The sequence below is a fragment of the Martes martes genome (genome assembly GCF_963455335.1).
Source record: "Martes martes genome assembly, chromosome: 9".
In the NCBI taxonomy this organism is placed as follows: Eukaryota; Metazoa; Chordata; class Mammalia; order Carnivora; family Mustelidae; genus Martes; species Martes martes.
In genome coordinates, this window is record NC_137896.1 from 102,434,566 (window position 1) to 102,450,194 (window position 15,629).

Here is a 15,629-nt window from a genome sequence, read left to right on the forward strand (position 1 = left end):
ATGACCCAAGCCGAAGGCAGAGGACCAACCCACTGAGCCACCCAGGCGCCCCTGAGAAACAAAACTTTTCTAAAAGAACATTCCAAAAGTCACTACAATTTACCATACTGAGTATAGCCAGGCCCTCTGGTTTTCCATTTTGGTCTTATCATTGCAATGGGGAAATTCCTCCGAGGCATAATCAACATTCGGATGACTTTTTCAATGCCATTTATTATAAAATAGCCTCCCATTTCCTGCCAAAGAGATGAATTATAATTTGTTAAACAAAGATACATTAATTGTAATGGACACTGGGAAGGGTATGTGCTATAGTGAGAGCTGTGAGTTGTGTAAAACTGATGATTCACAGACCTATACCCCTGAAGCAAATAATATGTTTTATGTTAATTTAAAAAAATAAGATACATTAATTGTAAACATGAAACTACCTGCCAGATATAGTGCCAGGTGCACACGGAGGCGAAAGGGTCTCCAGATCCCTTGGAAACTGTATGGAATCTGTCAGTGTGTGAACTAACAGTCTTCCCAAGTACATTAAAAAGGTTCTGGGGACCTGGGAGAAAAGTATGGAAGAAAATCAGAGTACTTTCTTCCACTGGACAGGCTCGACCTAACTTGCCCTTTTGTCCCCTAAAATGATTTGTCTTCATATGATATTTAAAAAACAAAACAAAAACAAACAAAAAAAAACTTACTGTAAAGAGATGAAAACAATAGCCATTTGCTTCCAGGCAAATAAGGTTTCCCAAATAAGTTTTAAAAAAACTTTGTACAAAAACTCTGGAAACCAGAAATTCAGATTAGCTAAGAGGAAACTATTTTTTCACAGTTCTGGTATCTCATTTCTGTAATAATAAAAAAAACTACTACAGTGGCAGCCCCACTCTGAAGCAGGTGTAAGCAAGCTAGGAGTTCTATGTTACCATCCCATTTAATCCTCATAATAATGAGTGGCACAGTTGTTATGCCCAGCAGAGGGAACGGAGGCTCAGAAAGATGGAATGTGCCCAAACCCACATAAGTGGTAAGTGGAGCATCTGCATGTCAAACCCAGATCTGATACCATCATGCTCATCCCGCCACGTGACACGTTACACAGTCTCCCCACTGCAGGCAGAGTCTGTGCTCCTGATCACTCCAACTCAATACTGCAAAGCCACCTAATGTGGCTGAAAGAGATGCCGAAGGGAAGGTAGGGGAAGTATTTAATATGCTCACACAGTCTTACTGCTGGTAAAGCAGAACATCTCTAAATGTGTATCCTATGGAAAATTCGGGAAAAGCCTGTCAATTCTTCCCCCACAATAATAATGTTTTCTAACTGTATGGCCACTTCTCATACACTGTCTGTGAGCCTCATTCTGAGCCCAGCACAAGATGCACACAAGGGAGCCAGCTCTGTTTAACCTATCCAGAAACGGAAGCAGAGAAGGAAAACCTGACTCCCACTGATGAGTGTCGGATCTTCTCGCCCCCACCTCGGGCCTTCTCTTGCATCGCCCAGCCTGCAGCATACCGGGTGCCCGCAGTTACCTCTGCTTCCTCATGGTGCTCAATGAGGGCTTTGGGAGGAAGGCCGTGTAAGTTGCAAAGCTTAGACTTCACCATGATGGGAACATAGCCAAGAAACTGTTTAATGATTCCTCTTGAGATTCCATTCACTGCCCAGCTGATATCAGCCTAAAGGGAAAGGAGAGAAAAAAAATACTTAAAAAAAGAAACTACATGCATATACAAGAACTCGTATTTTAAGAGAGTAAGGAAGAAGGCCGGAAAGTAAATGATTGTATGCTTTCGATTTAGAAGATGGAATCTCTTGGACCACCGTGCTAAGAAAGCAGAATTCTGGTATACGCTCGCTGTATGAGGCGTCAGTCGTAGTCTCACAAACACCCCGTGTGAGGGTCGCACACTGTCACTTGTACTGACCGTCAGCTTGCCCCGATAGGTGCTCCTCCGGCCCCGGCATTCGGCTGGATAAATGTTGAGCTCTTTGCAAATGTTCCCTTTCGGAACCATGGGTGGACTGATGACAACGTCCACAATAGTAAGGGAGATGCGCTCATCTTTGAAAGCGAATTCAAAGGGAGGGATAGCCTGAAATACAATGCACACTATTAATTGCTTGCATTTCTCCAAGACCCTCCTTCTCTACGGTTCTTCCAAACCCCACACGTTCTACAAGCACTGATGCCTACCACGCCACAGGTGACCTATCTAGGAAGAGGGTTAAAGCTACATCCATTCCACTCACACCCCAAGTCCCTAAAATGATAACGTACTACTTCAGGTTGTGACGGTCTACTACAAGTCAGATTCGTAGCAGGCTCGAGAGGGCACAACTGTGTAGAGAACAAAGCTGTTCTCTGAACCAAGTGTCTGCCTTCTCTGTTATACTTGGTGTCTGCTAAGTATGTGGCCACACAAATGGGACTGCGCCTAACAGGCAAGGATATGGAAACACCTGCTGATTTAGGACGGGACACTCTAATGCTTTTCTTTGATATCTGTACATTTCATTCCATGGTGGCCTCGTTCTGAAGCCAGAGCCACAGATGGGGGCCGTGGTTCTTCCTCTGCCACAACAGCTGCTTCTCTGCACCACTCCCTGGGGGAAGCTCTGCTCTTCTGAGGAAAGGGCATCACTGAGCTCCCCTATAGTCAACTATGAACAACCCCCGAGCCTTAGCGTTAGAACAAGAGTGCCAAAAGTGGAGCCAAGAAAATAAAGAAGGTTCTCCTGCTCATGTCAGTTCAGTTGACCTTTTCTAAATTTTAAAATTTTACCTAAAGCTGGCATTGCTTTAGAATTTAATATTTTATTCTTAAACAAAATTTTAATCTGTCCTGTTTAAGGATTAAAATTAAGCATTAATTTTTAAAAGGGAGAAGATTCACTTTTTCAAGCCATAGCTGCACTATCTATATCTCAATACAATCTCATTACTTGAGATAGTTATGGTCTATAAAGTTGACACAAACACTGGATTAGTGAATACTGAACCACCGTTCTGAGGGGAAAGACAAAGTTAGGTTCCTGTGAGTCCCCAATCACATTTCGTCAACTGATCAATATATAACCTTGTTTTAAGGATACCTTATTCAATATATATGTTGATTCATTAACACTGAACCCACAGCCAATAGCACTAACTCATGACTGAGCAAAGGTTATCTAACACAGATTTTCTCTTAAGGGGTAAGTCACAGCCTTTCTGCACTTGGAACATTAGACAGCACTGTGCTTGAGGACCATCTTAAACAGTGAAATCACCAATAAAAAGCACCAGAATGAGAAAAACTGGACAGACTTTAAGAAGGATACTTATTTATAGTACGAGCTTGAAACAAGAAAGCGGAGCATCATCTTCTTGGGCCTCAGTTGGGATGACGGCCATTGGGCAATTCAAATTTTTCACCACTCAGCACGTGGTGAATATTTTAAGAGTTTATTTATTTATTTGACAGAGACAGATCACAAGTAGGCAGAGAGGAGGAAGCAGGCTCCCTGCTGAGCAGAGAGCCCAAAGCGGGGCTTCATCCCAGGACCCTGAGATTATGACCTGAGCCAAAGGCAGAGGCTTAACCTACACTGAGTCACTCAGGTGCCCCTGCACATGGTGAATATTGACTTGGGGGTTACAAATAAATTTTAGTGAGTAGGCAATTAATAAATACGAATTTCTGAAAAATGAGAATCGACTGTATTCTAAAAAGATGACTGTGATGTATTAATTTGGACTCACAGAATGAAGGAATCCATTCCCCACCCCTGTCCCCAAATTGGGCAAAACTCTAAAGAAACAAAAATACGACAAAGCCTATTCTTCCCTGGACTCTGTTAGTCATCTACTTTACTGTGTTTTCTGCAATAACATTTTCTCCTAGTCTCACGGTACCAGCTAAGGTGCAGCATCATTATCTGGGCAGGCTACATTTTCTACATGTACTTTTTTTTTAAAGATTTTATTTAATTTGACAGACAGAGATCACAGGTAGGCAGAGAGGCAGGCAGAGAGAGAAGAGGAAGCAGGCTCGCTGCTGAGCAGAGAGCCCGATGTGGGGCTCGATCCTAGGACCGTGGGATCATGACCTGAGCTGAAGGCAGAGGCTTTAACCCACTGAGCCACCCAGGCGCCCCTCTACATGTACTTTTAATTAAAACAACATATCGCGAGACATCGAATACAGAAGCAGAAATGGGAATCCAGCAGTCTTCTAATAAGCCAGACATTTAAAAGATGTGCAAAAATATCATTTACCTTTAATTTTTTCTGCTTTAGAAAAAAAAAATTTTTAAATCATAGCACTAAGTTTTATCAGGGATTTCATTAAAGTTAAATCTCTAGAAATAGGGGAGTCCCTTAGGAGGCACAAAGCTGATGGAGCCTCCTCAGATCTCATAAAGAACCACCAGCTTGGGCTCTTCAGTGGGATTGCTGCCTCGTTGCAGGTACAGATTATTATAAGGATACCGCTGTGGCCCCATGGTCTGGTAGGTGGCATAAGTTTCCCCACCCCGAAACATGAACACCATGCAGGCCACGAAGCCCAAGAGGTGCTTACACATGAGATTTCAGGAAACAGGCATAGGGGATGTGTCCACAAGGCTCCCGATGTACATGTCAAGGTTCCAGTACATCGGTTCATCCCAGTTCAACCTCAGGTCTGGGCAGTCCCAGTCATACCATGGATCCCTCTCCTGCCAAGAGTGGTCAGGGAGCTTCAGGTAGTCGCTGTACCCCATGTTGTCTGTCATCTGAGTATGGCTGGTAGTCTTCCACCCCCATATTATACTTCTTGGCAGCAGTGGCCAGTTTTTCTGGGGTCTTGGGATAGGGTCCCTAAGATACAGCCCCAAGAGCATGCCCTTGGTAATTGGGGAGGGTGTCTGTGTACCCAACAGCACCATGGTCCCCCTGGCCACCAGCACCTTCATCTTCCTTCCCCAAAATATTTTTATTAAAAATGTTAATATCTAATTGGTTTATATTTTAAATGGATTAGTGTTCTAAAAACTTCTCAACTTCAGGGTGCCTGGGTGGCTCAGTGGGTTAAAGCCTCTGCCTTCGGCTCAGGTCATGATCCCAGGGTCCTGGGATGGAGCCCCACATCAGGCTCTCTGCTCAGCAGGGAGCCTGCTTGCCTTCCTCTCTCTCTATCTGCCTCTCTGCCTACGTATGATCTCTGTCTGTCAAATAAATAAATAAAATCTTAAAAACTTCTCAACTTCAATTTCTAATAGAGTAAATACTGATAAACAAAAGCTCTTTACGCTCCCTCAAGAATTTTGAGTGGGAGGAGGTTCTGGGACCAAAAAGTTTGAGAACTGCCAGTCTACCTATGACTCCTCCTAAAAAGTCTTGTGTATATGTGCATTTGAGCAAGTCTTCCTTGATCATCTCAATCCCGGGCTCTTTTTTTCACTGTTTCAATAAAGCCCAGCGCTCATTAACCTTTAATTAGATACGGTTTTTCTCAGAGATACGACATAAATATTTCCCATCAGCCTTACCTTTTGCCAAAAGGTGAAGGAGTATTAATCTTCAAAAAAACTTCAATGGCTCATGTATTATTTGGAGAGTTCAAGTATCAGAAACTGGCAAATCTACCCCTATTTCTCAGGACACAAACCCACACAGTAGTGTCCCCTGAGTTGTGCTCTTCCACTTCCCCTGGAGGGAGTGCACTCTCCTCCCCCCTTCAATTCACCTGACCCTGCCTTGTCTCAAGCGCCTGGATTAGCCTTGCCTCCTATGTGCTCCCCAAATACCCTACTATACTGCTCGGTAGAGCAGTTCTCCAGAGTACTGGCACTGACTGCTTCCATGTCTCTCTCTCCTCCACCCCACTCGCAAAACATGATACCAAGCCCCCAAAAGCAAGAACTCTGTCTCACACGGGACTGCCTCCTCCTCACCCTCAGAGCCTAATACCTGGAGACAGTGGCTGTGCTGACTAAAGGAGACTCGACCTCCCCCCACCCCCCACCACCACCTTCACTTGAACTCTCCTACCTTCTCCTTTAGATCACCTAAGGCTGAGCAAGTATTACCGCTACCGAATCTCGCTTCTATGCCTCATCTGTATCTTCCTCAACACCCACCTAATTCTGAACAAGTGTCCAGCAGTTTCTCCCTTTAAAGCTCTGAGCGAAGAGAACCGTGGAAGGACGGCCTCCCACAGTACAGTCTTTGGGCGAATGGGCTCAAAACCTTTTCAGGGAAGTTTCTCGGAGAAGTGAAACTCCCAGTGATATGAAAGCGCGTGCGTTGTGCATGGCTGTCACCGCACGCTGGACCTGTCCTACAAAACACTACGGGTTCCAATCACAAAGAAATCCAGCAGTGACAAACACATCTGGTATTCCCCTAGTCAAGTCGACTACAAATGCCAGGCCCCGCGGGGGGTCTGGCGCGATCGAGGGGTACAACTATTTGGGATTATATCGGGACCTCCAAGCCATCTATCTAGGACCCCTACCCGAGGCCAGTGCCCCACTCCACCCAGGCCCCACTCCCCCCCACCCCCCACCCCCCGCCTCCTGGATCTCCCTCTCCCCCAGAGCCACACACGCACCCTGCCACCCGCCTCCCTCCTCCAGCCCCGCGGGGCCCCTCTCCTCTGCCCGCCTCGAGCTTCGCCCCGTTGCGGGACGCACGGGGGAAAGCGGCGCCAAGCAACGCAGAGCGGACAGGAGCCAGGGAGGACGCCGGGCTCACCTGCACCGCGTGGCTGAGCCCCTCGCGCACAGCGTAGTTGAAGGACTCCACATGCGCCCGCGTCAGTTCCTGCAACGCCGGCTTTTGCTGCTCCCGCGGGATCCCATAAGACGGGTCAGTTAAGTGCTTTAGGCTAGGCCCGCTGGGCAGATTCTGCCACCGGCCGGCTGGATCCATGCGTCCGCCTGGATCGATGCGTCCACCTGCACACCCACAGCCAAAGACCGCTCCGCACGCGCCGGGAAGAAGGGCAGGCACGTCGGCGCCCACGACCTGCTGGGAAATGTAGTTCCTCCGGTTCCGCCGGACTTTGGCCCTTCGATTTTACAGGGTCGACCTGAAACCTAAACCATAGAGTGAATGGGCCGGTCTGGAGCTATACAGAGCCAGAGCGCGGCGGTCCCACCCATTCCCCGCTCCGGCCGAAGGATAGCGGAGAACCGCTTCACGCCAGCTCCGCGCCCTGTTCGGCGAGTGATCTGTTTAGCGTTTATTCGCACAGTGGATTAGGCCTGGAGGAGAGTGGTCTTCAGAGATCCTTCCCCTCCTGTTTCCCTTGATCATTTTCCGAAGCTGATGCCTGATGCTGACCCTGACTTGTGGAAAAAAGCAGATGTTGGGAACCGGACCAACTGCTGTCACCACCCGGCTCTTAAATCGTGAAAGCTGCCATGCGATGGTGAAGGAGTGGTCTGTCTTCGCTAGCCCCCTCCCCACATCTAGACGGGATTCCTGAGGCATGCTGGATGCCGGGACATCCGACGAGACTTCCAGCCTTAAGATCCTTGGAGTTTGTGCGAGTCCTATGAATCACTTAGCCCCCAGGATATGGGTTTGTCAAGGAATGCCTGCACATGTTTTTCAACTTTATCCTTTGGGTGTTTATGTAACAGTTGTATTCTGTATTGTGGTATACTTGACTTGAAGTAAACCACACGTTTAAAGTGTGCACGTTGGGGGCGCCTGGGTGGCTCAGTGGGATAAGCCTCTGCCTTCCGCTCAGGTCATGATCTCAGGGTCTTGGGATCAAGTCCCACATTGGGCTCTCGGCTCAGCGGAGAGCCTGCTTCCCTCTCTCTCTCTGCCTTCTGCTCTGCCTGCTTGTGATCTGTCAAATAAATAAATAAAATCTTTAAAGTGTGCACGTTGATAAGTTTTGACACATGTATACACCGGTGGAGCCATCACCATAATTAAGGTAATGAATTAATCCACCACTCCTAAAAGTGTCCTCCTGCCCCTTGGGAATCCATCCCTTCTGTCAGTCTTACCTTCACCTTGGTCAGCCGGTAGTTCTCATTCCTGTATCACTTTTAAAAGTTATCTTCTGTTTCTATCCAATGCTGACACCGTTAAACCTAACAAGATGGGCGCACCTGCACCCTAAATTCTGCCTCCTCCCGTTTTATCATGTCTCGCCTCCTTTGAAGGAAAACTCTTCCTTCGTTTCCCCGCTAGTTAGGAACTCCTTGAAGGCAAGAGAATGAGGGGATTATTGTTGGAGCAACCATTTCCATCAGCTTACAAATTTGCTGGAAAAGCTGTTAAACAGAACAATACAAAAACAACTCACCGACTCCTTGTCCCTCTTCAACTACCAAGAATCCTCTTCAGAGCACAAGTTCTGAACGGATCATCCTGACTATCTCTCCACTGCTTTCAAGGTTCATCCATGTTACAGCAAGTTTCAGTACTTCTTTTCTTTCATGGCTGAAGAAAAATGCATTGTCTGGCTACATTACATTTTTAACATTTGGTAGAATTTAGCAGTGAAGCTATTTGATACTGGGCTTTTCCCTATGAAAATATTTTTTGGTCATTACTTCAATCCACTTTTTGTGTCTGTTCAGATTTTCTGTATCTTCTTGAGTCAGGTTCATCAGTTTCCTGTCTTTCTAGGAATGTGCCCTTTTGGGGCAGGTTATCTAATTTGTTGGCATAAAATTGTTCATAGGATTCCCCTATAATCCTTTTTTTTTAAGATTTTAAAAATTTATTTGACAGAGACCACAAGTAGGCAGAGAGGCAGGCAGAGAGAGAGGAGGAAGCAGGCTCCCCACTGAGCAGAGAGCCTGATGTGGGGCTCCATCCCAGGACCCTGAGATCATGACCTGAGCTGAAGGTAGAGGCTTTAACTCACTGAGCCACCCAGGCACCCCACCAAAATATTTTACTTTTTTGTCAGAGAGAGTGAGAGATGGCACAAGTAGGAGGAGTGGCAGAGGGAGAAGTAGGCTCTAGGCTAAGCACAGAGCCTAACAACTTGCAGGGCTCATTCCCAGGACTCTGGGATCATGACCTGAACCGAAGGCAGACTCTTAACTGAACCACCTACATGACCTCTACTGAATTTTTCATTTGCATTACTGTACTTTGAAAAGCCAACATTCTTACTTGGTTCTATTTTTATAGACATAGATATATAAATTATATAAACAATTTATATCTCTTTAATGATATTCTCTCTGGTGACACCATTCTCATCATTCTTTTAGTTCTTTAAACATTTAAATAGCTGAATTAAAGTCTTTGTGCAATAAGACCAATGCCTGGGCTTCCTCGGGGATGGTTGCTACTGATTGCCTTTTCCCTCCAAGGGCCATACTTTTTTTCTTTGCATGTCCCATAATTTATGCTGAAAACTGGAAAAATGTAATACTATGATGGGGCAACTTTGGAAACCAGATACTCTATCCCCTCCAGGGTTTATTGTTGTCATTGATTAGACTTTCCTGAAATAATTCTGTAAAGCTTATATTCTTTGATGTGTGTGGCCACTGAAGTCTCTGCTCTTAGCTTAGTGGTCAACTAATGATTGAACAGATTTCCTTAAACACTTGGACCAGTAAGTCCAAGTCCATGCGCGTTGGGCATGCCAGGGAGGCTTGTGTAGATCCTCCTGGTCATAGCGGTAAAAACTGAGGGAATTCAGGGTGCTGGGGTGGCTCAGTCTATTAAGTATCTGACTCTTGTTCTTAGTTCAGGTCTTGGTCTCAGGGTTGTGAGTTCAAGCCCTGTGCTGGGCTCCTACTTAAAAAGGAAAAAAAAAAAAAAAAAAGCTGCAGGAATTCAGGTCTCCCCGGGCCTGCACACAGCCCTATACATGTGTGTGGCCTTCTTTGTTCTTTAGAAACTTTTTAAAACTTCTGATGGATATCTCATTCCCCATCTTTTCCTAAGTTTTTTGGTCAGCTTGTTGTTCCTTCCAACTTTTACAGCCATCCCAGGAAGTTGATAAACAATTGCTGATTATTTTTAACAAACTCATGTAGGGAAAAGGTTGTTCACACCAGGCCCACTTTGAGAAGTGCCGAAGACAAGCCCTGAGATGAGGACTTACATGGAACAGCCAGACAGGTCAAATAATGACAATTCACTGGGAATGGGGCTTTTTGGAGGAGCTTCAACCCCTCTGTATCCTCCAATTGTTGCTAGACTCCTGGGTTTTACCATGATCATGGGGCTTTTCATTTCCAAGGCTACTACGGAGCTAAGAAAAGGGGAATGAAAATAGAGTGAATTAAAACGTTCCAAAACTTGCTATTTTTTTTTTAAGATTTTGTTTATTTATTTGACAGAGAGATCACAGGTAGGCAGAGAGGCAGGCAGAGAGAGAGATGGGGAAGCAGGCTCCCTGCTGAGCAGAGAGCCCAATGTGGGGTTTGATCCCAGGACCCTGGGATCATGACCTGGGCCGAAGGCAGAGGCTTTAACCCACTGAGCCACCCAGGTGCCCCTCAAAACTTGCTATTCTTATCAAGGTAGAATGGTTTTTCTGTAATAAATGTTTCTGGATTGTTACAAGCCTTTGGTTAATTTCTAGACAGTTTCTGCCAGGAGAGAGGATTTTCAAAGGTTTTACCCTGCTGTTCTTACTGATGTCCTCTCATGTGAATTTTGAAAAGGAATCTTGGCTTGCAGCAATCAACCTATGCAAAGTATTCCCTGGGACAGGGGCTCATTTCCCTTTGCCCTTAGGGATGTTTGGGGGGAGACATCTTTAAAATATCACTGAACCTATTGGGCCATGGGTAACTTCAGGTTCTTTAAGGAGAAGGGGCAGCTCCTGACAGCAAGCAGGACCAGCCCATGAAGAGAAGTCCTCCAAAGGCTTTGAACCTGTCCACTCTCAGGATCCTAAGTAGTTTCCTGCTTGGGTCCCTGTCTGCTTGTCCCTGCACCCTGCCCATTCAATCTACACTGAATCTGGTAGGTGTGTGTCATATCAAATCAGAAACCTGTCTGGAGTGCTTAAGCCAGGGTTTCCATTTGTGGAAGGCCACAAATCTTTGTGCCAGAAGATGTTTGTGGAGTGAAAGCAGCCATACATGGGAATGAAGTCCAAAGCATTCAGCCTCATCACACAGGAAGTTACAAGTTAACTACAATTTATATAAATGACACTAAATGCCTGAGGCGGTGAGACTTACAGATATTTATATATGTGGCCTTAGTGAACTTTTAGAACTTCACAGTCTTCCCGCTGATTGTAGAATCATTTTATGAAGCCCCTCTACCTCCTCCCATGTCTGAAGCACACATAATGCTTTCCCACAACCATGGGTCTCACTTGACCATCTGTATCACGATTCAGACAACACACAAGGCAGGGAAGAGACAGACCGGATTTGGGCAGCAGAAATTATTTCAATGCTTCACCTTAGAGGAGCACATTACAGTTTCAAAGGACAGTCTGTTGGCTTATGTATTGGGTAACGTGCTGTGTCAGCAAGCAATGGCCACATCGGGCCTGTGTTTGTACCGCCTGTCAATCAAGTTTGTTTGTTTGGTTTTAAGAGTTGGTTAAAAAGAAGAATATGCAACAAAGAACCTGTTGGTTTGCAAAGCCTAGAATATTTACAACTCTGACCCTTTCTGGAAAAAGTCTGCCTACCTGAGCAACAGAATTGTGGATTCATATAACCAGTGATATCCTAGGACAGTCAACCACCATGATGAGATGATAGAACCAAAGGGCACAAAGACGCTTGAAATATTACTTTAATGCTCTGGGCATTTTAAACATTCATAAAATCACCTTATTTCAGAAGTCATTTCCTCTTAGGTACAGATTCTGCATCTAGGATCAGAAGACAAGTGTATCACTGAATTTTCTCCACAGCACCCACATGCTGCAGGGGACTTACTCTGGCCCCTTGTCTTCCCCAGCAGAGTCCCCCACCCCCACAACAGGGCTGGATCCACACCTGCTTGACACAACCGTGGCTGTCAACAAAAACACGCTCTGTAGCTTTGCTGCTGTTCGCAAACTCTGTGGATCCCATACATTTCTGACACTACCAGATATCCCGAGTCTGGGATAATTATCCTGAGGTGCTAGTGAAAGGGCGAGTGCGCAGGTAAGCATGCCAGCACCTGCTCCACTGAATCATACAGACACTGAGGCACTTCAATGTTCTGGGTAAAATCGAGTTTATGATTACCACAGGAGTTAACGACGGAAGGGGCTTTTCTCTCAGTAACGAATACCCTTAACACATATTTAGCAGATGTATAAATTCCTGGCTGTTTACATTTGTTGTCAAGGCTTCACAAACTGTTTTAAGGAAATGAAAGCACGTTTGAGTTTACAAATGCTGGACAAGAAGCAAAACGAGAACATGCTTAGACAGCAGTTGCTTGTATCACGAATACGTAGGTCAACGCGTTGACCAACAACATGGTCATTCCTCAAGAAATGCCTGTCCTTCCGAAAGGAACTTTTTCAAAAAGTCCTAGATCTTATTTGATTATTCTAAGGTAGCAGTGTGTTTGTCCTTCCTTCTTAAGCAGTGGTTCAAGGCACCTCAAAGCGTCCTGATGCCTCACGTTCTGATTTCATTGCTCAGAGGTGGGAGAGAAAGGGAGGGTGTAGAAACCAACATTCTAAAAAAGCTCCTCAAGTGATTCCAGCATATAGTCAGCACTGAGAACCTTGGTACCACAGGTTCTTGAGTCTTCCTAACCTCACCTGCCCTCACTAGAAGTCCCTGAGGTAGTCTCCAGGTCAGGCAACAATCCCTTCCATGAAATAAGAAACTAAGGCACAGAGAAGCTAATGGGTTCATCTCACACTGTGTGGTCAAATGACAGTGTGAAGATTGGAATTAACATCTCCAAATAAAGAACACCTCCTCCCCCAGCAGCTGGCGACACATACGCACTCTGCATGTAGGAAGACTGAGAGGCGAGGCATTACCATCTGTGCCAAAGGTATCATGGAAGGGTATGGAACAATTCTGAGCCAACCATCCCACCTGATCAAAAACTAATGCATGAAATAGATATTTATTTGAAACCATGTGAGGAATGAAGCATAATTTTCTTTTTAAAGCTTTACGTCCCTCACATATATGCCAGTGATTGAGGTTTCTTAGTAATTCCGTCAAGATCCATGGACTTGCACCATCTAAATTCTTAGCTCTGTCACTGTGAGAGTTAGGAAACTCAAATGTCCCTTTCATTTAGGTCCAAAAGATCATTACAGATCTACATTCACATGTGATAACACAACAAAAACCTCCATGCTTCCCCCGTCACCAGTCCACAGAGACTTCCCAAGGACTGAGTAGCTCACACTTTCTAGATGGGTGTGCACCTTGTCATGATCTGCTCAAAGTCCCCAAACACTCATCGAACAGTGCTGGCCTTCCAAGACTGACTTTCCCTGCTGACTGTTTAATTTCACTCTGGATGCAAACCTTATTATCTGTATTCTGAGTAACCAGGATATTTTGTAATTCTAATTTGCAGAAGAGCCAAACCAGTTGGGACTTTCTCCTTCACCCCGACATAATGCCACCACATCCTACACCCACTGCTGCATCTATGAAACACTCCTTATCCTTTCTTCACCGTGAGATCCCACATCTCATCGTGTTTCAGGAGGCACTGCTCTTTTCCCTTTTTAGGAAAGTCTCCCTGACTGCAGAACTGTTGTCTGGTACCACACAGAAATAATAATGGGGCACACATATACACAAAGGAAGAACACAGCACGTACTGGACAGGAGGCCTGCTGTGGTTCCCGGTACATTCTAAGAAGGACCTGCTCACTTGGCTCACATTGGAACACAAGTAGCATCTTGTTCTGCCCACTACTAGGGATGTAGTCTCCTGAAAAATCTACAGAATATTTGATCCAGTGAGTGGAAACTACACCTAACAGGACACATTTGTTGACTTACAAGATGCTGTGTAGAGCTCTGAAACCACGTCTTTCCCATTTTAGGAGATTCCCCCATTCAGGCCAGACAAACACTCATTTAGACCCTCGCCTGGCATGCAGAGGCACAAGCAGGCAGAGAATCTTCCCTGGAACCAAACATGCCCTTCTAGCTCCTGCAGAAGGTGCTTTGAAGGCAAGAAAATGGGGGAGAGCTACCTGTGTCTGAGGCAGTGTCACCTGGTGGGGGGTGTGTGTGTGTGTGTGTGTGTGTAACTCTACTTCTCCTACCCTCTAGAGGGGTTTTTACAGAAGTTAAAACAAAAAAAGCGAGCCAAAGGGAACTCTGCAAAAGTGCATGTAGAATTCTGGTTAAAACAAAGATAAGTGAGGATCATCATATTTCCAAAACCTACCACACCCAACTATTAAGTAAAGCAAGACATCGTGTTTTGTTTTGTTTTGTTTTCTCTTTCATGCTTATTTGATGCTTATGGGTTTGTGGCAAACTTGCTGCTTGGTTTCTAAAACATGCACAGAGCAGATCAAGAGCAGCACTTGCTGTTTCGGTGCCTAGCCCACACCGGCCCTGACAGGTGACTGACCAAACGCCGTCAGGAACATGACGAGGAAAGCCCCCTTCGCTCGCTGTGAGGTGGCGCCCAGCACGAACCCGAGCACTGTTGATGCATGCTTGTCCAGACTTCCACAGGCAGGGTGCTGCCGAGAGAGATGGGCAGGGAACATACTGGCAACCTCCCGGACACTATAATATCCAATCCGTGTCCCAGACAGAAGGGTTGCAGCTGGGCATGGAGCTAAGGCACTAAGGCTGCAGCAGGTGGAAAGACACCAACGAAAGGTCCAACAGTCTCAACCCCCAGGGAGGAGAGGCGCTGCTCACAATGCTGCCTTAGGATAAAAACTGGATTTTTTTAAAGGATAAGAACATAAAATAATCAAATCCCTGTCTTTTCCTCTTAGAAGAGCATTTGGCTCCCCCCCTCAGAGCAACTGGCTTCCGTTCTCACATCTCAACAGCAGCGCTGAGAGTGCCACCTGGGAACCCCTGAGCCACCGCTCTTTGGGGAAGCTGCCTTTTCTTCTGGTGTTCTCCCTTCTGTCGCGGCTTTGCCGGTTGCCTCTCTTTCTCCAGTCCTGGCTTGGTAGTGAGCCACCCTGACATTCCACCTTCCCCTGGAGCAGGAGCTCGTGCTTCTTCTGAGGCAGCTCTGAGCGCCTCCCTCGGTCACAGCTTGATGAACGCCGCCGGCTGGACGTGCTGTGGCTCCACATCCGGGGGCGGGAAGACACTGGAAATGGCTATGTCCACGATGCCCTGGCACAGTTCTGCATAAAGCTTCCTGAAATGTGTTTTAAAAAATATCATTGTAGACGTTCATCAAAGTGCATGTGGAAAGTCAATAGATTTTTTTTCACCGGGACCTGCCCTAGGTGTTCCATCTCATGACCAAGTTCCTAAAACTGGTTTCCATGGTACATACACATGCTGCACGAGCATCAAGCAGCCCCTTAACAAATACTTCGGGAAGGTCTCGGGTGAAGAGACCAGTAACTCCTACTCTCACTGGCAGGGAAGACGGGCAATTTCCATAGAGTCTAAGAGCCATCTTGCCTGCCTGTGGTGGGTATACTTGGAGGGAAAGCACCTTCTCAGTGTGGCTGAGGAGACCCTAGGAGAGACTCCCCAGGGGTGACAAATAGGTGACACCTGGGGA

The 15,629-nt window shown here is 46.1% G+C and overlaps 2 protein-coding genes across 2 annotated transcripts in view; both read right to left on the reverse strand.

Annotated features, from left to right (window-relative positions):
• The window catches only part of POLR1B (RNA polymerase I subunit B), a 30,350-nt gene extending 23,406 nt beyond the window's left edge, over positions 1-6,944 (reverse strand). Inside the window, exons 1-4 of the mRNA XM_080814309.1 lie at positions 6,726-6,944; positions 1,933-2,100; positions 1,537-1,683; positions 104-236 (exon numbers count right to left, since the gene is read on the reverse strand). Of these exons, the coding sequence (XP_080670435.1) occupies positions 104-236; positions 1,537-1,683; positions 1,933-2,100; positions 6,726-6,902 (625 nt within the window). The 5' untranslated portion in view covers positions 6,903-6,944. The remainder of the gene's footprint in view (positions 1-103; positions 237-1,536; positions 1,684-1,932; positions 2,101-6,725) is intronic.
• A 3,360-nt stretch (positions 6,945-10,304) lies between these two features.
• TTL (tubulin tyrosine ligase) overlaps positions 10,305-15,629 on the reverse strand; it is a 37,495-nt gene continuing 32,170 nt past the window's right edge. Inside the window, exon 7 of the mRNA XM_080813318.1 lies at positions 10,305-15,254. Coding sequence (XP_080669444.1) covers positions 15,140-15,254 — 115 coding nt within the window. The 3' untranslated portion in view covers positions 10,305-15,139. The remainder of the gene's footprint in view (positions 15,255-15,629) is intronic.